General features: G+C 44.5%; 1 protein-coding gene across 5 annotated transcripts in view; it reads left to right on the top strand.

The window, feature by feature from the left end:
• Nucleotides 1-23,157, top strand: part of FSIP1 (fibrous sheath interacting protein 1) — a 203,002-nt gene that overhangs the window by 37,984 nt on the left and 141,861 nt on the right. For all 5 annotated transcript variants that reach the window (XM_019518978.1, XM_019518981.1, XM_019518977.1 and 2 more), the window contains one exon: nucleotides 12,980-13,144. In XM_019518978.1, coding sequence (XP_019374523.1) covers nucleotides 12,980-13,144 — 165 coding nt within the window. The remainder of the gene's footprint in view (nucleotides 1-12,979; nucleotides 13,145-23,157) is intronic.

Raw genomic sequence — 23,157 nt, 5'->3', positions numbered from 1 at the left:
CTGGGAGTACAGGGTGGCAGCCCTGGGCTCCAGGTTGCGGCATTGAGTGGCGGAGGGGCTGACTGAGGCATGAAGGTGTTGACAGTGTAGAGCTGTGTGGCTAGGTGGCAGGCAGGAGCCTGGCCCTCTGCTGCCTGGGTTTACCAGGTCCAATTTACCCACACAATTCACTTGCAGTCTGTGTCTAACTGCAGTTAATAACCCCACGGTAAGATAGTACTGTCCCTGACTGTGACAGGGCAGCACTTATGTCCTGGCACAATTGGTAAGAAGACAGAGGAACAGAGGGAACGAGAGTGTCCCACCTTCATGGGAAGTCAGTAAAGTGAGAACTGAGAAGAATTATGGCTTTATTGATGGTGCCAGGGCTGGCAGGGAGAACGGGCTAATGGGGAGCTGACCAGATAGGTTCCGGCAGCTGACCCAGAAGTAGAAAAGCCTGGGGTTGGGTGAGTTGTTTTCCCTGGAGAGGGGGACTGGCAGGAGCAGGTGCTTGTGCAGCTGCATGGAGGTGCAGAGATTACCTGACCCCAGCTGGGATTCAACGAGTCCAGCAAAGGAGGATCTGAAAGCTATGAGACTTACCTGAGGTGACAGCTGGTGTAAGAGCATCAAACTGGAGGCCTGCAAGGAATTGATCCAGTGAGTGAGGCATTTGTGTGTCTGTTACCTAAAGGGAAGAAGAGATGGGACAGCTAAGGGGATCTGCCCTGTGAAAATGGGAGTTCTCCCCTTCAGCAGGGACAGAACACGGGGCTAAGCCAGGGAACTGAGTTAAGTTGGCTATTGTTCCAGATCAGGACCCTGTGAATTAAAGCAGAACAAAACTAAAATTCCAGTCCTTAATTTGAACACTGGCTGTAGGAGGTGATCATGAACACATTCAGAGAAGTATTAATCTGAGATTCTAAGGGCAAGTAAGCCTAAGGACAGACTTAGAGGGGTACTTGTGGGGGTGTAAGCCCAAGTGCTGGGAATGGTTCGTGACCCATGCAGCACGTGCTTTATAAGCATTCTCAAGACTGTGTTGGTGCACTTAGCATGGAATATAATTAAGGAATTGCACCCCAAAACATTTGGTGTGGTAAGGGTAGGGTATGGGGATGAAAGAGCCCTGTGAAGAGGCTGAGTGGACAGAGATGTTGCATTGAAAAACAACAGTTACCTCCAAATATTTACTTTTTTTCTTTTGGATTTTCTTTAATATCAAAGGCATAGCAGGCAAGTACTGAAGAGGATTAGCAAATCTGGGGTGGATTAACTGGACATATCTCTCTCCAAGATCCTTGGACTTCCACACTGACAGTACTGTCTTATGGCTGCATTAATTAGTTTACTGCCGCCTAATAGCATCTCACATGTAGACAGTGATGCTCTATTTTGCAGCTAATTAGTCTACTCTGCACTTGAGTGCATGTGTAGATGCAGCTGCTGTTAATAGTGTTTTATGGGTTTTTTGGATGTGAAGTTTCAAAGTAATGATCTTAATCTCTTAGTAGTATCAGAGTCTACTCTCTTAAAATTACTTTAATATTAATTACTATGCAGTCTTTTTACTGCTTATAACAAGTGACTACCAAGCCCCCACAAAGTTTATAGCTGCCATATGTTCACATCATATTATGCTTGACACTTGCCAAGCATTAGGGATGATGAAAATGGGGTTACATCAGTTAATGCTGAGATCAGTGTAGATGTTATAAGTACATATTATAGCAACAGCATTAGTTGAATGGCAGTGAGCTGAAACTAAGCAAGGATCCAATGGTAAAACAGTGTTGATAGTTTGTAAGCTAGGGACTTTGTAACTATTTTACCATACCATAACACAGAAGCATTGTAATGCCATTTATCCCAAACAGATTGTAATGTCAATTTACCTTTCAAACAAAGGATTCTTTGAATATAAGGATGCTGTCCTGCAGGTAAGTTACAAGCGTTCTTGATATTGTATCCCCAAATAGTTTTGTAAATTAGTTATCAGACAGACTGACACTTTTGGAAATAGTAAAGCATAGTTATATAGGGCAGACATGCTGAAATAAACCTCCTTACTTTGAGCCAGAGATGTCGGTTTTCCAGTAAATTTTGAATTGGAAAATTTTCCAGAAAATTTTCTGATGCCCTAAATAGAGCACAATCTGATTTAGCATGTTTATTTAACTTTTATTTAGTAAGCAAAACTAAAAAAGTACCCCCATGTTAATTTTATATCCCAGTAGCCACAAGTATTTGAGCTGAAATATTTGATTAGGAAAAAAATTAAATACTCTTAATGTGGTTTAAATGATATATTCAAACAAATTCAAAGCGTTATGTAGAAAGAAATTATTTTTATTGGAATATTTGTGAAAATGGAAAGACAATACACAATAGCATGTACTTACATCATTTGTTTAAATTTAAGAAAAAAACCGAAGGCACTGAAAACTGTTGACGCACTAATTTTAGCACACCCAAAGAACTGTGCATGATATGCTGTGGTTGTCCATTCATCTACTTCAACAGTTTAACTCTCTTCCACTGAGGTCATTGCGGTACCTCCAGTTTCACTGTCACTATTTGTAGAATCACTTGCACTACTTATTAGTTTCATTGCAGAATCAGATTGAGGCAAATCTGATTCAGAACTACTTGAACCACATTATCTTTCACTAAAGGATGGTTTTATCAATGAGTCTACGGGCAAGGGCAACTTATTATCGTATTGTATCTTCTTCACTAATTGTGCTTCTGACTGATTTTCCAGAAGCAAGAGATTTTGAGAAATAGAAACAAGCTTAGCGGTGTGTTTATTTGTTAGTCTATTGCTCTTTTTTGTCTTGACTGAGCTGTAAGCCTTCCAGTCCTGTTCACAAGAAGCTGCTGTTGGTGGAATGCTTAGGATTCTTAGAGCAATCCTGGATAAGTCAGGTGTTACCGTATCCCTTCCACCATGTGAGAAGAGACATATTTTCTGCTGCCTGCCAAATGATATCTTTGCTCCAAAGTTTTTTTTTGCGTGGTACTCAGCAATGCCTATCATCGTGGCTATTTCATCAATGTTCAGGACATTCTTAGCTACTTCCATAATTGTATCAAGAGCAGTAAATAATTAATCTTTTTGGATAGAGGTGAAGAAGGCAAAAGCTCATTTTGATTTTCATTCACTTGTCTGAATATCTCTGGAATATTTTAAAGGCTTGGTGCATCTCCTTCAAGTTTCTTGATAGCCACTGAAACTGGTAGTAGCAAACTGAATGCTTCTTGAACTTGAACCCAGAACACATTATTGTCAAGAATCTGCTTCTGAATGTCCACGGGAATAATCTGGGATACTGTGTTACCTAGTGAAGCACACAGCAAACAGTTCTTTGTGTGCAGCAAACTATGCAAACGCTTTGTAGCGGAGCCCTATCTAGTTTCTCCTGGCAAAAAGAGGGCAGTTTTGCTTCCCCTGCTTCTCTTTCTGTAATTTCTTCAAAGTCTGATTAGCAACATGATGATGGTTGAATACCTTCACAATCGCTTTGCAGTTTGCTAATATTGTCTTTATTGTATTCACACTTACTATGTTCTTTGCCAGAAGATTCAACCCATGAGCAAGACATCCAGATACTATTAAATGAGGATACTTTGCCTCTAATATTTGCCATGAAGCTTTCACGTTACTTGCATTATCAGTTACAAGGGCTTGTACTCTGGAGGGACCTGCACTTTCAGTCTCTTCACTCAGTAATTTGGCTATGTATTCACCTGTATGATGAGAAGGTTTGTTAGCAATTGCTTTCAGGAATATTGATTCAGGTATTGCTAACATTATGTTCAATAAAGGATTTCTTTGTATATCAGTCCATCCATCTGACATCAGAATCTTTTTCTGAATTGATTTGGAGGCTTGCAATTTGATTTGGACCTTTTAAATTGGTCTCCTGATTTGATTTGGATTTGGAGATTTGGCCACCAAATTGGTCCATACCTTCTCCAAATCAAATCGGCTACTGAAGCTTTGCAAAGCTCTACTGCCAAGCTTGCCTAATATTGCATTGGCATCCATTCATTGTTACTAATGAATTTTAAGAAACAATTTTTAGAAATGGAAAATTTCCCATGGAAAAATAAAGCACTGGAAAATTTTCCACCCCACATCTCTGCTTTGAGCAGAAAACTGGGATAGAAAGTGAATACATTTTGGTCGCCTTCTCCATATTCCCAGTACCTGCAAGTGCCCCAAAGCCTTGCAGAGCAACAGAATCTTCTGAAAGTGTCCCGTAGGCATGGATTTTTCTTAACCCCTGAAAATGGTGGAGGTCAGACTAGAAGGTCATTTCTCTTTTTCCCCTGTATGGAAGAGATGATCCTCTGACTTAAGACCTCAAGGACTATTGCATTTACTTGAATATAAGACAACCCTGAATAATTAGGTTCTATATATGGGAAGTTTATAAACTTGGAGGTTTGCCTCAAATTTGTCCCTGCAAATTTATTGCCCTCCCACTGCTACAACAGGGAAAATAAGGGGGAGGGGGGTCAGGTGCCTCCCTTGCCCTCTGCCTGGCAAATTTTTCTTCCTTCTACAGCCCACATCTCACCTTACTGTTAGACTCTGCTCTCCCTGAGCACATGGAAATGAGGGGCAAATCCGAAAACACTGATAAGATGAATTGATGCATTTTTAGTGAAGGGATTCTACAAATATACTTTTAAGCAGCGCTTTTGTACCTACATGTATATACAGTAAAAACCATGCATAATATTAGCCTAAAGCCAAAAGGCTCATGATTTACCATGTAATTTATTGTGCTGGGCCCCAGCAGAGTCAACAGCATTTCAAGCCCTGGTGACACCATAGCTCAGCACTTCTCAGTACATTTGTGTACTCCAGATACCTCCCACAAAGGATCCATGTGATAATTTGCCCCCCACTCATGACTGGAACTGGATGTTTTTGTCACCAGTCCTCAGATCCTCCAGAAATGTATACGTAGGTGAGATGCAGGGCAACCTGGTCTGACTACACCACAGAGATGGTGGGGCCATGCTAATCTTATGTGACAAGCTGTGAGACGGGGCAACAGAGGGATTCTGGGTTAACTGTTTGGGGCCCTGTCACAGAGCACTCAGGTGCCCTGTGCCTGAGAGCAGAAATGGCTTGGGACAGGCCCCTAGTGGCAAGAAGGGGGAGGCTCAGCTGCCAGTTACCAGGGTAGCCAGAGTCACAGGTGTTGGTTGCTAGGGCAACCGGTGGGGAGCCAACTGACAGGAAGGGGCAGGGCCTTGGCCCTTAAGCCCCAGGCGTGAGGCCAGGAGGGCGGTTCCCCTCTGGCGGCCAAGGGAGGGGGAGCTCGGCCAGTGCGGACAGAGGGGAGAAGCCTGACTGCATGAGCATCCCCTGATTGCTGCTATGGGTTGGAGTATTTCCCAGTAGGGATTGAATGATTGGCCGGACGGTTCAGCTTTTTATGTTATAGCCCGGGGGCTTTGTGTTTTTGTGTTTGCTGTTTTGACTGGAGGACCAGGTGAGGCTATTGGGGTTGGAGGAGGCCTCATAGGGGCTCCACGGTAGCCAGAGAGGGCGCAGCATTTGGTGTGCATTGACCCCAGTCCCAGAGCAAGGGGGCAGTGAGAAGCCCCAGAGTGAGGGGGGCAGTGAGGACCCTGGAGAGAGGGCTGTGAGAAGCCAGAAGCCCCAGAGCAAGGGGGGCAGTGAGAAGCCCCAGAGCAAGGGGGGCAGTGGGAAGCCCCAGAGCAAGGGGGAGGGCAGTGGGAAACTCCTGAGAGAAGGCAAGGACAGGGCCGAATCACAGCAGGGCCCAGGTCGAATACCACGTCAGTACCATTGGCGAGGCTTGGGCTGCGGTGTAGGGGAGGAAAAGGAGCCACAGATAGTGCCCCCTGGCACCGGGGCGCGTAAAGTGGGCAGCTTCCTGCTAATTACATCAATCAATCAATCAAGATCAAGGCATGGCAGGCGAGTAAGCAGGCAGTTGGCCCATAACAGGAGGGCGGAGTCACCAATAGAAAGGCTCCAGTAGTGATACTCCTGTCACAGGCCCCTTTTGGTGATGTTTGCCAGGCATTTAAGGCTGGTGGAGAAACAGGAATAATTGGAAACAGAAAAGAAAGCCACAGCTCAGCTGTGGGAGTGAAGAGGAAAACTAAATATATGCAGTGTAGTAGCTCACAATGACCTGAGAAAGAGTCAGCACTGAGGGAGATTGCAGACATATATCTTATTTGGATGGGCTGTACTAACTTATCTGAGAGTGATGTGCATCCTGTTTTGGGGATCCAGATGAGAGAAGGTGGTGAGGAAGACCCTGTATAAAGACAAAACAAACTGGGGGCAGGGAAATGCCAGATATCCTCTTGTACTTGTGGGCAAGGTACAGAAGCCAGATCTGTAAGCTGGCAGCAGGCACAGAGTCCAAAACAGCCTATCTCATAAGATATTTTGGAGAACACCTTGTGAGACTGGGTGGGGGGTGTTCATGCTGACCAATGGAAGACCATGGATCATGAACCCACCATGGTTCTCAAAGATCCTGAACAACTGTCACAGCTGGTACAGACTACAGAATGAAGGTCCTGCCACAATGGCTAACCACAGAAAGATATGGGATGCGGTGAGAGCCATGGACATTCTGTCACCCATGTACCTGCTCCCTGGCAATAGTTGCCAGGGTGTGTGGGAGCAGATCTTCCACGAGGACCTACAGAAGGCCACAGAGACCTGAATTGGCTGATAGCTCACTGAGCTCTCCCAGTGAGAGCATGGAGACACAGAGAGGGGCAGAGGTAGACTGAGCTGCCTAGGGCAACCTGCCAAGGTGCCACAGAAACCATTAACCACCTCATTTGGCTATGTTTGTAAGCCAAGGGGGTGTGGAAAAAAGTAAAACAACTCTGTGAAGTGGTGACAGGGGTCGGACAGTTGACAAGAGAGGTGGTGCTATACTAGCACCTGTCTAAACACCAGTGGAGACCGTCAGCCCACTTCAGTCCATTTGTGTCCTGCATCAGGAGTGCCCTGTAGAAATCTAGGAACATCCTGATGTACAGACATATGAACCTTGAGGTGGCAGACTGTTAAAATGTGTCTGAGTGAACTCCAGTCCTGCTACCAGAAATCAGGAAGAGAGAATGAGGAGGATGCAGGCAACTCCAATTGGCAAAGGGACACTTGGCACAGGCTCTTCAAAGACCTCCCCTAGAGGGGGAGTGGACAGTGACAGCGAAGAGGACAACAAGGCAGCCGGAGCTGGAGACAGCGATGATGACAGCAGCAGTGGAACCGACAGGGACAGTAATAGTGATAGTGAATGAACTGAACGGGTATATACTGGCTTCTGATCACTTATACCTGTAAAAATGTAATGTCTGTTGTGACAGGGAACCCTAACCCTGTCACGAGGAAACAGGTTCACCCCCCTTAAGGCCAGAACTTTCTGGGCACGGAGGGCTGGTGAGGTAGGGGTTAAAGGCTGAACCTGGATGGCTAGTCAGCTGACCAGAAGAGGCAGGACTATAAAAACTGTGGGTTAAATGGCAGTAAAGTGGGCAGCAGCCAAAGGGGAAGCAGCACCTCTGAGAGCTCCAGGAAGAAGTTTGGGGAGCAGTGCACGGCAGGAAGGGGGAAGCTATGGAAGCCCCTGAGAGATGGTGGCTGCATCCACAACCAGGACTGTAGCTGGCGGTGTAGAGCCGAGGCTCTAGCTGACTTCCTGCCCTTTGGGCGGGGGGCTGGACTCAATGATCTTCCGAGGTCCCTTCCAGCCCTAATGTCTATGAAAATCTATTACTCGAAGCAAGTTCATGTAAGCTGACCTGCTGCATTGATTGAGCATGTGCAGTTATTATTTTTTTGTGATTATTGAGTAACGACCAGTCATTTGGGGTGAGGCTATTGGGGGGCGGAGGAGGCCTCACTTTTGGGGACCCACTCCGGAGTGGGAACCCTGGCGCCAGCGAGGGCGCAGCTTTTTGGGGGCACAGACCCCGGTGCCAGCGAGGTGCAGAGTGAAACAGGGCTGTGGAGAGCCTGAGTGCCGGTAGGGGCGCAGTTTGGGGCAACACAAACCCTGGCACTTGAACAACAATCTAAAAAGGCCAGGGAGACCTGGTTCACAAATATATTTTTGTTTGGACTGGTGGGGTGTGAATTTAGGGTTGCACCCTGGTTTTGAACTTGTGACCCCCTGGCTGTGGGGCCGGCACCTATGCCTCTGGGCTAGGGAGTGCTGTATTCTGGAAGGGAGCAGAAAAGGGGGCCCCAAGCCTCTAGATACTGGAAGGAAAAGCTAGAGCCTTGGAGTCAAACCTTGTTTGGTGATTTTGGATGGGGAGGCCTAGCTAGAGAAAAAAGGGGTCAGGCCATCCTAGGCGAGACCCCAACATACCCAATATAACAGGCAGTCTCCTGCTTGCATAATATTTTTTTCATCAAGACGTGGCAGGTGATATTAGGGTGGGACAGAAGAATTCCAAAGAAGGCTCCAAGGGCTCCCCACATAAGGTGCAGATGACCAGGAAGATGGAGCTGGAAGGACAATGTGTTACATCTGTACATGGCCCTAATGAGAACTTGGTCATGTGAATCCATATTTATATGCATCTTGTAGACTAACTAAATAAAACATTTTTGGTATAAGCTTTCATGAACCCGAGTTCACTTCATCAGGTGCTCTGTAGTCTATAGCAGGAGTGCTCAAACTCTTGAGCCACTGCATCTGGCCTGTGGGTAAGGAAATTTGGTGGCGGGAGAATGGTGGCCATTAATATGGTTACCCTCCCCCCACCAAATTCCCCAAGCCCAAGCCCCATGCGCTTGGTTGGAGCCAGGGTGTGCTCTCTTCCCCTTGCAAGGCCAGGTTGAGGCTGGGCCCCTGTGAAGTTGGGCTATATCCTCTTTTCTCCCCAGGGGCTGGGCCATGCCCTGTTCCCACCCCTCCACAAGGTTTGGCCATGCCCCCTTTTCCATGGGGGCCAGGTTGGGTCTGGGCCATGCCACTTTTTTCCTGGGCAGCTGGGTTGGGGCTGGGTCACTCCCCCTTCCCCCCTGCATGGAGCTGGGTCGTGTCCTGCCTCTCTCTCCACAGAGCAGGGTGGTGAAACTCCCTTTTCCCAGTGCAGGGCTGGGCTGCCCCTGCCCCACTCCCTGCCCAATGGCCAGATGATGGCTGCCATACTGGCCTTAGGCATTGGATCAAAATCACTATCTGACCTGTGGTCAGACCAGGCACAGCTCATCTGGCCTGCTGGGCAACAAGTTTGAACACCACTGGTCTATAGATTAGGTTGAATGCTACTGGTGTATAATGTACCCTGCCACAGAAAACAACCTTATCCCTTTTTAAATTTTTTAAAATCTTCATGCTTAGGTGGATCTGGATTACTACAAATATTATTTTTGTAGTGCTGCAAAACTTTAACTTTTTTTTGAAGGTTGATTCTCTTTAAAAACCAAACAAAACAAAAAAACCCTACACATCCTGAAAGAAGATATACATCTTTACGCCAGGGGTGTCCAACCTCATTATAACATGGACCACACCAGTGTGGGCTGCACACAACAGGGGTAACACTGCTCCCCCCTCCCCCCACCCAGTCCCATCAGGCTGCATGCCCCAACTCTCTTATTACAATTATAATCCAATTTGGGCATTTCCTTCTTTATAGCAAAGATCATAATGAAATTATCAAGGGAGTTGTGACAAATCTTAACTGTTTTGAACTGGATTAGGTGATTTTTCATCAGTTCTTCAAACATTAATATAAGATTATAGGAAAGAAGAGTTTCAAGGGACTTCATGAGGTCATCTAATCCAGACTCCTGTTCAAGTTAGGATCGCTCCTGACAAACCATCTCAGCCAAGTGTCTGTCCAATTTGCTCTGGAAAATTTGTATTTTTGTATTCTAATGCTTCACCACCCTTAGAGTCACAAAGTTTCTCTTCATCTCCAACCTAAATTTCTTTGCTGCAGCATGAGGCTATTGCTCCTAATCCTGTCTCCTGCAGCCATAAAATAAAGCCTATCTCTACCCTGTCTATAATCTTTCTTCAGGTATTTGAAGACTATTATCAAATCCCTCAGTCTTCTACTGCAGTTTTCTGTGGCTGTGCATCAGCCCACCACCTGCCATTTTTTGCAGAAGCCTTTTGTCTTGCTAATCATGGTTTTGCCAACCACGGGAACTTTCAGGAACCTAACCCCAGTGGTTGGCAAGGGAAACCTGTATTGTAATTCAGTTAGTGCTGTTTGATAATGTAAATATGCAAAAAGCATTTTTCATTTTTATCTACAAATGCATAAGACATCTTTTATCAGCATTTAAGATGTTTCAGAGGCTCTTTATCAGATCATGCTCTGCCTTATTTACAAGGATATAATCTGTTTGATATGTTCTAAGAGCCAAATATTGGGTGCTTACTTCACAGTTGGAGAAGTTTTTTCTGGTTTAATCAGCTGAAAGCATACTGGCAGGAGAACTGAGCACAGGAGTTTCAGTTCCATGAAAATCTTCAATCAGGGTGGCCCTTCAGAAAATAAAAATGTGTTGAACTTACCTTGATATGTAACCTTGACATTAAAGCATGGATTTTAGATTGGAAGTGAAGTTATGCTTGCATAGTTCATTTCCATATGTAACTTCATTTGTTCAGTAGATTGTAGTTTGAAGTGTTTTTATTAATTGGCCTCAGAAGATGATTTTGAGACTTTTTTCTGTCTTACTTTTTACAATACATCCTTGGAAGAATAGGCTTTAAATAATTGACTTTTCACTTTTTGAGGAGCTTTTTAACGTATACATATTATTATAAAAGAATAGCAAGTGTTACAACTAATCCATTTTCTGTTTGTTTTTTGTTTATTTTTGCTGTGGTTTTATAATTTCTCCTTAGGGTTTTACTAGAATAATGTTCAGACATCTCTGACTTCTGAAACCTGTGTCTGCTTGTTATTAATTCCATGCATTTTCTCATTCATAATTCATATTAAAACCCAAGTATTGAATTCAGTTTTGTGAAAGAGAGCTTGTCAGAAAGAAGTGTGGTCTCTAAAGGGGGGTTTGAAAGTTATTATTTCTGGCATGTATTACACTGATTTAGGACTCTTCTGTATCATTTTCTCACTGTACTTCATTTTAATTTTTTTTTTGCAGAGAATTGCTTTTTAAAAGGGATTACAATAGTATGCTACAAATTGGTCTTAACGTATCATTACTAATCCTCCTTTGCTTTTAGTTTAAATCATTACATTTAAATTTAATTTCTTTAAAAAAAACCCAGTGCTCTTTTAAAGTTTAACTCAACATGATGCCATACAGGGAATGTATTATTTGGTGTAGAAAATGAATGCTACAATTAGATACTCTCTCCCTTATTATTGTAATTTCTTGGACCATTCTTTCTCTTATGGTACCATTTGTCTATAAATGGTTTGGATTATTGGATCCAGTCCTGCAAGATCCTCGAGTATCAATGTGCTACTGAAATCACTTGGATTTCCATATGCCAAAAATTGTAGGATTATTGAAAAAAATCATTTGTTAGCTGAAGAATTCTCTGCACTCAAATTCACACACACTGTACCTTATTTCTCCCATCCCCTTACTTAAAAAAAAAAGTGGGGACCACCTGCTGCTAGCAGTGTGTTGCTATAAATCCAGGGTAAGTCACTTATATTTACATTAATGTCATGGAGGACAGTGCAGCTCCCTATGTCCAACTCTGTGCCTATATGGCCAATATAAAGCAGTACTAAGCACTGGTGTGGACCTCTGTCCAGATGACACTTTTTTGCATCCAGCTGTATGCTGGACACTTACTAATTTGGGTCTCATTTTGTCTTGATTCTTTTTCTATACTGCTTCTAACGCTGTTAAACCGCTGGATCTAAAATTTGTGGCTCCATCAGCAAATATTTTATGCAAAGCTTAAATGTTGCAAATTAAATATGGTAACATAATATCAATGGCACCCAGCAGGAGCGGGGGTGGCAGTGGCATGGAGTTATGCCCCCCCACTGTCAACACTTATGCATCATCAGTGGTTTAGATTTATAGTAAGGGTATACCGATAAAGATTTTCTTGGCTGATACTGATAACCAATGAATAACCAACCATATCGGCAGATGCCAGTCTGATAGCTGATATTTAGTAATAGTGCAAGGCATTTTAAACTACTGACAAAATAAACCTTTTGTTTTTGTTTTGCATTTATAACACACACACGCCTCCTGCTTGCTCTGACCCTTGATGAAGAATGCAGTGACCACCTTATTGCCATGGATCTTGCCCACAGTTCCCCATGTAGTCCATGCTGCCATCACGGGTGGGTGGGGCAGACCCTCGTGGACAGTGGTGCTGGGCGTGTTTGAAGCCCCAGAGTATGCTACTGCCTCAGCACCGGCAGGTCCTGCACAGCTGAGCTCCTGTGGCTGCCGGGGAGAAGCCACTTCTGCAAAGGTGCCCAGTGCCTGGCAGAGCAGAACGTCCCTCATGCAGTGCCTTACCCTACCTGCACACAGCCCATTGTCTCTGTGGCAGCTCCGGTGCTCAGGCCCCTGTTGCACATGCGATGTTGCCATGGCAGCGGCAGCAGCAGCAGGAGCCAGTAACCCTCCCTTTGTTGCTGGGGGCAGTGCCTTGTGACTTTTCCTGGTGCCTGCTCCCGCTGCTTGCCAGGACCTGTAGTTTGCCTCAGGCTCAGACTGGCAGTGAGGTGTGGGGATTGGACTACACTTGCCAGGGTGCTTCTGGCACGTGGCCGTGATTATTGGCTACAGCGACCAAAAAAAGCTGATAGCCGATAACATCATTTTTTCTTTTATTAGTGCCAATCTGATAGCCAATCGATATATATTGGTGCAGCCCTAATTTATTTAGTTCTTAAACATATTGTTTCTTTGGGGAATATGTTATGTCGATTGCCTTAAAGCCTCTTCCTTTGGACAGATGAACTGACTGTTTTACTTTCTTTTTTTTTTTTTTTACAGGAGGATGCATCTGGTTGGCTAGTAGCTGGAGAAGGGTACACACCTGAACCAATGGAATTTCATCACCTAAATGAAATAGATGCTAAACTCCAAATAATAGTTTCTAATGGGGATATCTCCGCAATTCATAGCTCCTGTTCTAAAGTTCCAAGCCAGATTTATCAGGTACAGTACTGTACAGTACTTATAAATTACAGATTTGTTGCATGAAATATGTTTTGGGGTCAAATGAAAATAAATATATTTTTAAATGCATTTTGTAATTTTTCAGAGTTTGATCTCAATGTACTTGACAATAGTAAAGTAATGAAGTTGGCTCAATGAGGTAATTTTTATCACTGGTATGTCTTGTCTGTTTCTGAATATCATGAGAAAATGTACGTCATCTCCTTTTAAGTGGTGTATGTTTCAAGCACGTTCTACTTTTTTAGTGTTTATTACAGAACTTGGATTTAAAATTTGTGGCTTAATCAGCAAATATTTTGTGCAAAGTTTGAATTTTGCTAAACACATTGGGCATTAGTTGCAAATTAAATATGGTATCTGTAGCAGGGCACTAAGGTGCCTGCTACCTGAAAAGCAGCAGCATGGGCTCAGGTGCTGGTTGCTAGGGGCAGGCAGGAGGAGCTAAGGGGCCTACACCTGGTGAGTCAGCTGACCGGAAGGGGCAGGGCTGACTACTATAAGACCCAGATTGGAGGTGGTGAGTGCTCTCTCTCTCTCTCTCTCTCTGCTGGCAGATAGGAAAAAGGAGTACTGCCTGAAGGTGGGAAAGAGAATAAGGCCTGAATGTACCAGCCGCGAGTTACACGGGTGAGAGGTGGTGTGGTTGGAGGATGTTTAGCCAGGAGGTTTAACTTTGTGTTATAGCCCAGGGGCTTGTGTTATTGTTTGTTGTTGTCGTTACACTGGAGGACCGGATGAGGCTATTAGGGGTTGGAGGAGGCCTCATAGGGGCTCCACGGTAGCATGGGGACCCAGGTGCCAGAGAGGGCACAACATTCAGGAGTGCACTGACCCCAGCCCTGAAAAGGGGAGCAGAGGATTGGAAGCGGGCCAGGTAAGGCCAAGGCCGCCTGAGCCCTAAGGCAAGAAGCCCCAGTGCGAGCAGTTGTGAGAAGCCCCAGTGCGAGACAAGCCAGCGAGCACCAGTGAGGATGCAGGCTGCGAGACAAGCCAGCGAGCGCCAGTGAGGGTGCGGAAAGGGAAATCGACCAAACAATGTCTGGTACATCTGCGAGGCTTGGTGCGTGGTACAGGGATGGTTGGAGCCACGTATAACCCATAAGGCCAGGGTGCACCGAGTCACCCAAGATAGCACTAAGACTGAGATACATCAGAGCACCGTGACAGGACTGAGGGCAGCCTCCCTTAAACATTGTTAACATCAAAGACGTGGCGGGCGAGATTGTGAGGGTGCTTTTAATATTACCTTGGCACGGTAGGGGGCGCTAGGGGAGGTCACGGCCACCCCTAGGATCCCGAGCTGTTACAGTATCATATTATCAATGGCAATACTATCTTTTGGGCATTCAGGTTAGTAGGTCTGCACCAATAAAGATTTTTTTGGCCAATATTGATGGCTGATTATTAACCAGCCATATCAGCCAGTACTGATCTGATAACCAATATGCAGCCTGGCAGCCTGGAGAGCAGCATATGTCTGGTAAGTATTTCAGGGGGAAGTGGCATGGGGTGGCAGATTGGGGCCCCCATGATGAGGGAGGGAGTGCGGCAGGCGCTCCCCAGTTGGGGCAGGGCAGGGTGCAGGACAGAGCTGTGGGTGGCTCGTCCTGGGGATGTAGGGGTGGGGAGTGGGACCAGCACCCTGCTGCTGCGCATACCCCTGGGGGAGGCATGGGGGGCATGTGCCCCCCAGATTTTTGTATGGGGTGAGGGTGGGCTGTCCACTGCAGGCTTGAGGCCAGGGTCTGTGCCAGCCTCTTCCCAGCAGTGGGGCTGGGCTGGGGCTGTGCTTGGGGCAAGCAGGGGGTGGGTATGTGGTGGCAGTGCTGAGAGGAGGGGCTTTGGTGTGGGCTACAGCCACCCCAAAATTTGCTGTAGCCCCCTCCTATAACCCCTACTCCCAGTGCTGCCCTCCCTGCCCCTGCCAATCCCAAGTGCAGTCCTGGCCCAGGCCACCCCTGCCGAGAAGAGGCTGGTGCATCCCCTGGCTCCAAGCCTGCAGTGGGCAGCCTGCCCTTGCCCCGCACACAAATCCAGTGAGCATGTGCCCCATGCCTCCCCCGGGGGGGGTGCAGCATGGTGGGGAGCTGCTCCCATTCCACACACCCCCAGTGCCCATTGGACAAGCCGCTCACAGTTCTGGCCCAGGCCTCACCCCACCCTGGCTGGGCAGTACCTGCCCCAGCCCCACTCTCTCCCTTACCATGAAGTCCTCTATCTGTCCCCCCCACCTCTTCCCTCCCCTCTGACCCTTCCCTCGCCACTCTTACCAGCCAGATGCTGCTCTCCAGGCTGCTGGGCTGAGTGCCTGGTGGTGTGCATGCTGCATTTATGTGCATGCATGCAGCATTTATCCATGGCATTATCAGCCAAAAAAAGCCGATTGCCAATAATGTTGATTTTTCTTTTATTGGTTCCAATCCGATATAGACCGAAATACCAGTGCACCTCTACAGATTAGGCTTGCTTTCACTTATGAGGATTCCAGAGGTATCCCTTGACCCATTGTATGTCTGTTAAAGAGTAGTTAAAGATGTCGAAAAGTTAATTATTCTTCAGAGGCTGGTAAAAGCTGTTGGGGTTCACCCCTATACTCAAACTTTATAGGTGAAGAAGTTCTTTCTCATTCTTGTCTCTTGGGGATGTAGTTTATCATAAGATAACAGGCAGGTTCTGGCAGCTAAAGTAAAAATACCAGTGTGCTTTTTTAATACTTCATAAAAATGTACAGTACGGTGTTAATGCTTATAAATAAAAATATGATATCCCTGTTTTGAAATATTCTTACACAAATGTGTTTATTCTCTTGTGCTATAGCTCATATGCTTTTTGGACAGATACACCTAAGGTTATGTCCTTGTCACTTCTGTGTGGCTGTCCCCAGGAATGTCACTCTGGCAACCTACTCAATATGTACTAGTTTTGAAGCTGAGGTGGTGAAGCTGTCCTGGGTTCATCCCTCTCACCACTGCTCTTGTGATCTGTGTGTGTGGTATGCTTGAGAGTAGTGGTGGGGAGTGCTTTCGTTTGGCTTCCCTGTCTTGTTTCTGGGATTAGTTCTTGCAGAGTGGGGATGGTTGGGTGAGGCATGTTTATTTGTGAAATAGACATCCTGAAATATGTATTTGCAAAGCCAAGCATCCTAGTTCATTTATTTGTGGGGATGAAAAACATCTCCTGAAAGAACTAAAGTCATTGATCTATTGTTTTCATTGAGGTTGTGGCAGTTTTTAAATATAATATTATTAGTTGTATTTTTTATTTTACTTTTATTTTTACATTCTCTAGATTAACTCCTTCCTAGCATTCTATTTCTATCCCAGTTTATAATTTAGTTGTGAGACTGCAAATGGAAACTTTCTAATGCTGATATTTAATCTCATATTAGCAATGGCTTTTTAATGTGTGAAGCAACAACCCCATCTGGTGGTAATTTAATCACCTACATGGCTCATTTGTCCAGTCACATGAATAGTAAAGTGCTAATGCCATGAGTCTAACTGAAGAAGGCAGTGGTAAGCACACTACTGTGTTTTTTTAGATAGTCTCATTTAGGAAATTATTTGTGGGATTTTGTAAGATACCTTTTGTTTGTATGCAAATACACTTTCAGCTTATGAGTGAATTGCATGAAATGTATCTTGTAATTGAAATATTTAAAAGAACTTGAAATGTTTTTAATCCATTTATTGAGGTGATAGCTTTTTAAACATTTTTGTGTTAGCTAATGTGTACTTAGATAATAATTACTGCTCATATAAATCTTGAATTTGTTTATATGGCTTCACTACTGAGTGAAAGTCAGGTTTCCTCATTTCTTAGCCCCAGGATCTCACTGGTGTGTTCTGGATTTCCTCTCTTCCAGACATACCCCCAGGATTTCTGGGGTGTCTCTGCAAAGGGGGAAAGTCAGGGTTCCTCCCCTTCTATAGATGCTCCCCTAGCAATCTCTGTGGTGAGTCTCTGGAAATAGGGAACCCTGGAAATAGGGCACTCCGGTAGATTTCAGGGAGCATCTCTGTAAGTGAGGAAAGACAAGCAGGAACTTCTGAGGTTTGAGATATGCAGGACTGGGCTCCTCAAGCCTTGGGAGTGCCTGCACTGGGCAGCAGGAGACTGCCAGCAGTTCTGGCCAAGACGTTTACCAACTTCCAGCCCCTGTCAGTGTAACTCTAGAATACTCCATGTAGGAGATTCATTTCCCAGACACCACAGTGAAAGTTTGCAGTGGCCACATTGCCACCACATTGTATCAGAAATCTACTGACCTCCACATCTATCTTCATGCCATCAGCTTTCATCCTAAACACACCACTAGATCTGTTGTCTACAGCCAAGCTCTATGTTACAACCAGATCTTCTGGGATTCCTGTTCAATTACAATTACCATACAACCCCAACAGTGTAACCGCTGAAATTAGCAAAGGCAGACGCAAACTTTTTTTCTGACCTGTTACAATACCAACCTTGAGACAAGGACAACAGCTTGAACACATCATTAGTGACCTCTAATCCCTTCTGGAAAAGGATAACTGTCTCAAGGTAGCCTTTAGGAACAAACCTGTCCTGGCTCACAGGCAGCCCTACAACTTCAAGCACTGTCTCTCAGACAATACGCGGGTTAACTTCTGTTCCCACGAGGCACCAGGCCTTGCAATAGACCTAAATGCCTGATGTGTTTCCACATCAACACGGACCACATCATCACTGGACTTAATAACAAGGAGTACAACATCTAAGGTTCATTCACCTGCAACTCTACCAATGTCATATATGCCATCACCTGCCTCAAATGCCTGTCTGCTGTCTACATCAGATAGACAGGGTGAGCTCAGTGTGTAATAATGAATTAACACAGATCCAACATCAGCTGCATAAGACACAAAAGCCTGTGGCAGAACACTTCAACTTCCCTGAAAACTCCATTGCTAACCTCAGGCTAAAAAATTTAAAATCAGTTTGAATGGGAAACTGAAACAAGAAATCATCCATAAACTGGACTGTGTTAAATATGGTCTAAACAAGGACTGTGCATTCTGTTTAATGTTTGTTTGTCTCTTCCAGCACTGTCCCTCTCACCCACAATTTCTCTGTCTCTTCCCCACTTGCCTTTTGTATTCTAATTTCTCTCTCCTTATACTCTGCTTTCTGCAAATCCTTTCACAGCATTTGTTGAAGGGAACTTTAGTGCCCTTGTACTCTCTCCATATATCTTATTTAGTTAGTCTGTGAAGCTGTATATCTACTCTGTCTTCTGACTGCCTTCAGACTAACCTGGTTAACTACCTTTTTATGCCTGTGCTCTCCCATCATAAAGCAAAAAGACATCCACTGCAATAAAGTGGTACATTTTATTAGGGTTGTTGGTTGTAGCTGTATTGGTCTAAGGACATAGACAGACAAGGTTCTTTGGGTAAATGCTGTATCTTTTGTTACACCAACTAAATAGTTGGAAAAATTGTTCTTTGCAAACTTTTGGGCACCAAAATGGCACTACAATATGCCACCCTTTGTATGGCCCACCTAGAAGAAGAATTCTGCAAGAACAGCACCAACAAATCCATGCTATACCTAAGATATATTAATGACATTATCATTTGGACCAAAAATCTGCTGTCTCTAATTGATTTTCATGATAAATTCAGTAATCATCACCCCTCCATCAGACTCTCTCTTGAATACTCCAGCACCAACATCTCCTTTTTAGACACTATGATCAATAACCAGAATGGTAAAATACAACCACCATATACAAGAAACCCACAGACCACCATACATATCTACGCAGAACTAGTAATCACCCTAAACATACAAAGAAAGCTGTAATTTACAGCCAAGCTCTTCAATACCACCTAATTTGCACTGAGGAGAATACCTGCGATTGCCACCTTGCAAATCTCAAAAGGTCTTTCATCCAACAAGGACACCCCTCCAGAGTGACAGATCACACTTTTGAAAGAGCCATCTGTATACCACATGAAGAATTGCTGCTGTACAAAAAGAAAATCCCCACAAATTGCACACCATTAATTATGACATACCATCCTTTTCTGGAACCTATACGGAAAATCCTCAAACAATTTCAACCCATACTAGAAGACCCAGTTCTCAAAGACATCTGTCCAGAACCAACCATCATAGCTTTTAAACAAGCATCAAACCTTGCTAACCTCATTACCAGAAGCAAACTGCATATGGCACACATTGAATGGATCCAGACCATGCCAAGATAAGAAATATAAAACCTACCAACACATCTCCACCACTCCTACAATAACTCCACCCCAGACTAGAACCATCACCATTCCTGGATATTACACCTGCAGCTCCAGAAATGTAATATATATCATCCAGTGCACCAAATACCCTGATAGTAAATAGGCAGGAGAAACCAAACAACTGCGCACCAGAATGAATGCACACTGAAAATCTATTGAAGACAAAAATATCCAATTACTGGTGGGTGGACACTTCTCACAAAAGAACCGTTCTCTCTAATCTCTCAGTTTTAGTCTCAAAGGGAATTTACAAAACACCTTTCATAGACAAGCCTATGAACTTCACTTCATAGATCTACTGGATATAAAAAATCATGGACTAAATATAGATATTGGATTTATGGCACATTATAACCTGCCTGCCATTCAGTAACCCCAGGTAAACTCTCTACAGTTTACTAGCTGTATTCTTTCACCAGATCAACATCCCTCTTCCTTTGCTCCCCCCCACCTATTGTCTACCACACATCTGCATTTTCACAGATCTGCATTTTTGCATATTGGCTTCTAATTTACCCAGGCGACAGCATATTCTCTCCAATGCCTGAAAAAGGGGTATTTGTATCCAAAAGTTTGCTAAGAACAAATCTTCCAACTATTTAGTTGGTCTAATAAAAGATACCACATTTACCCAAAGAACCTGGGCTGCCACAGTTTATACCTTTTGTTGTGGCCACATTGTGGCACAACAAAAGGTATGGACATCTATTTGCTGTTGCTATGTACTACTGTAAAAAATTTTATGGTGGCACAAAGATGGCAAAAGGTGATGTCTGTTTCTGGTCTGAGTTCCCTTTGTACCAGGAGAAAGCCTTCAGAAGATGTGATAGAAAAGCTGATTTTGATTTTGCAGGTTTTATTGTAAAGAGCAAAAAGACCAAGAAAGCATTTTTTTCTCTCTCTTCTTCTCTCCCCACATCTGGGTTTTGGAAGTCCCTCTTTTTTTTCTTCCATAATATTTCTAAAATTCATCCTCTCTGCCTTGACAACCAAATAATTTTGTCCATAACTTCATCATCTCTTTTTTCACTACTGTAACAAGTTCCTCTTGATCTTTCAATACTAACTGCTGCCCTTTTTGGTTTGTCCAAATTTACACTGACAAATCCTTCCTTGTCTATTATTTCAGTCATGCTGTGCCTGTCCAGCTAGCCATTCCACTGGCTTCTCATTGTAATGAGCATTTACATTCAAATTTCATTTTCTTGCTTTCCCGACTTCACGTCATACAGCTGCTCCTTTCATTTCTGACTTGGTTTGTTGCTTTGCTTATTCAGTGATTTCAGCTTTGATACCCTTTTCATTTAACCTTCATACGTTCCCATGGGGTAATTTCCTACCCCAGACACATATTTTCTGTAGTATCTTAAAGTTAATTAAATCTAAAACTTTTTCTTTTTAGGACATTGTCACTAGCACCCCAGTGCAAAATATCCCCAAAGAAACAGCCAGCTTACATGAATGGTTTGCTCTCTGTGGATGAAAAACTGCCCAGGGTAACATGTTACCCCAGGCATGAATGTGTTTTTCCATATGGGGTAACAACTTACCCCAAGCCCATGTTAACACATTGAAGTAAGTTGTTACCCCAGTGCAATTTCTGTATTAATGACAAGCTTAGACCTGTTTGGCCTCTTTGGGTAGATGCATCTGAAAGGTCAGCATTCATTCACACGTCATTCATGTCTACTTCAGGTATCCATGGTAACTAATGGATAGCCATCCTCCACTACTTTTGCAGAAGATGTGGTAATCCCTTTTGCTAACCACTTTGTTTGTAGGCTGCAAGGTCATCAAAACACCATGCCCTTTGCCAAAACCGCCCCCCCGACCCTTTGTCACACCCAAATCCACCTCTGCTCTCTTTTTTCATGGCAAAACTCTGCTTCACCTGCCCTTTACATAACATACAACCTAGTTTGCCCTGCCTTTGTTGGAAGTGAGGACAAGGAGCAAAGGGACAGAATAAATAGAACATCATCATACTGCAATACAGCATACACTATGGAATCCCCTTCAATGGTAAGGACTTGACACCTGCCCCATACCCCTTTTACCTGCTCTCAGTAAGTCCCTGCATGTGTGATTTCCAGACAGCATCCACCTATATTTAGCTTGCCTGCAAAGGGTGGATGCTGATCTCTGGCTTCTGTGCCCGGGAGGAGAAGGTTCTATCTATGCTGCCATAGGGCAAGGTGGAATTGCTTCTGTGACACCATAGGTGGACAGGTTTGTCCTTGATTGTTATTTATATGCATTCAGCAGTAATCACTTTTATCTTTTTTTTCTGTAGTTCATACTATGAAACTATGAAACAACCTTAGGATAAAATTTCATTGGTGGACGTGTTGCTGTCATCCCCGGTTACCTGTGCAAGACAGGCTTCAGCACTGAATACATGCTGCCATCCCATCCTGGACTTACAGGATGGGATGGCAGCATTATCCTAAGGTCAACCTTATCCTAAGGTTGTGAGGATGCTGACTTTGTTCCAGACATGGGAGATTGTTCAGAGCAAGAAGACCACGTGTCTATGGAACCTTCATCCAGCTCAGATAAGGAGGAGTTGGTGCCACAAGCAGAAGTGATGCCAACACTTCCAGTGGGAAAGGGAAGAGGACCAGCCTGGGGCCACCATGGAAGACTGAGGAGAACTACAGCAGGACGTGGAGCAGAACCACTGCCACCACCCCCAGAAAACATTACAGATGATGACACCTTTAGAGGAAGGAATGGCAGAGTGGGGGGGAAAAAAAGTCCATGGCTAATACATCATCGGAGAACAGCCAAAGACATAGTCCATGAAACTGCTGGGCTAGCAAGAGAAAGTAAAAGACACCATGATGGAAACGTTCCACCTGTTTCTCTCATAAGATATCCTGCTGACTGTTATCATAAGGGAAACAGAGACACAGAAAGAAGATTCAGGGAGTGGAATGATAGCCATCCTGAAAAAAGAAAGGAGTGGAAAAGCTGGACGAAACAGACCTGAAAGCCTACATTGGCCTCCTAATACTGAGTGGGCTATAGCATGGTGGTCACAAGACACTGGAGGAATTGTGGGAGCAATGCAGTGGGCGTCCTTGTTTCCAGGGCACCATGAGTTTAAAATGATTTCGTCAAATCACCAGCTACCTGAGATTTGACAACAAACTGACACATGAGGAACGGAGAGCTGTGGACAAGCTTGCTGCCTTAAGAGATATTTGGACACAATCTGTGGAGCAGCTCAGGAAATGGTATATTCCAGGAATACACCTGACGGTTGATGAGCAGCTCATTGCATTCAGGGGTCACTGTCCCTTCAGGCAGAATATGCCCAGCAAACCTGTCAAATATGGCTTGAAAATTTGGTGGTGCTGTGATTAAGGACAACAAGAAGTCCTTTTTTAAAAACATAGGGGTAAAAAGAAGGTTCCGGGTAATGTGGGGCCCCTGCAGGACACGTTAGGAAATTTGGTTGTCACACCAGACGACAAAGCCAACATATTTAACGATTTCTTTGCCTCCATTTTCCTAAGCAGGGACCGGAACAGTCACCCCCCTGCTGGACCCCCCTCAGTCCCCAGGGGAGGCACACCTAGGCCAAGGGTTAGTGAGGAACTAGTTAGGGAACTTCTAGAGGGACTGGATGTATTCAAGTCAGCTGGTCCGGATGATCTCCACCCTAGAGTACTAAGGGAATTGGCTGAGGTCATTGCAGGACCCCGGCAC

The sequence above is a fragment of the Gavialis gangeticus genome, unplaced genomic scaffold (genome assembly GCF_001723915.1).
Source record: "Gavialis gangeticus isolate Ggan-Ray unplaced genomic scaffold, GavGan_comp1, whole genome shotgun sequence".
Lineage (NCBI taxonomy): Eukaryota > Metazoa > Chordata > Crocodylia > Gavialidae > Gavialis > Gavialis gangeticus.
Note: the sequence above shows the minus strand (reverse complement) of the source record. Positions and strands in the feature narration are given on the sequence as shown.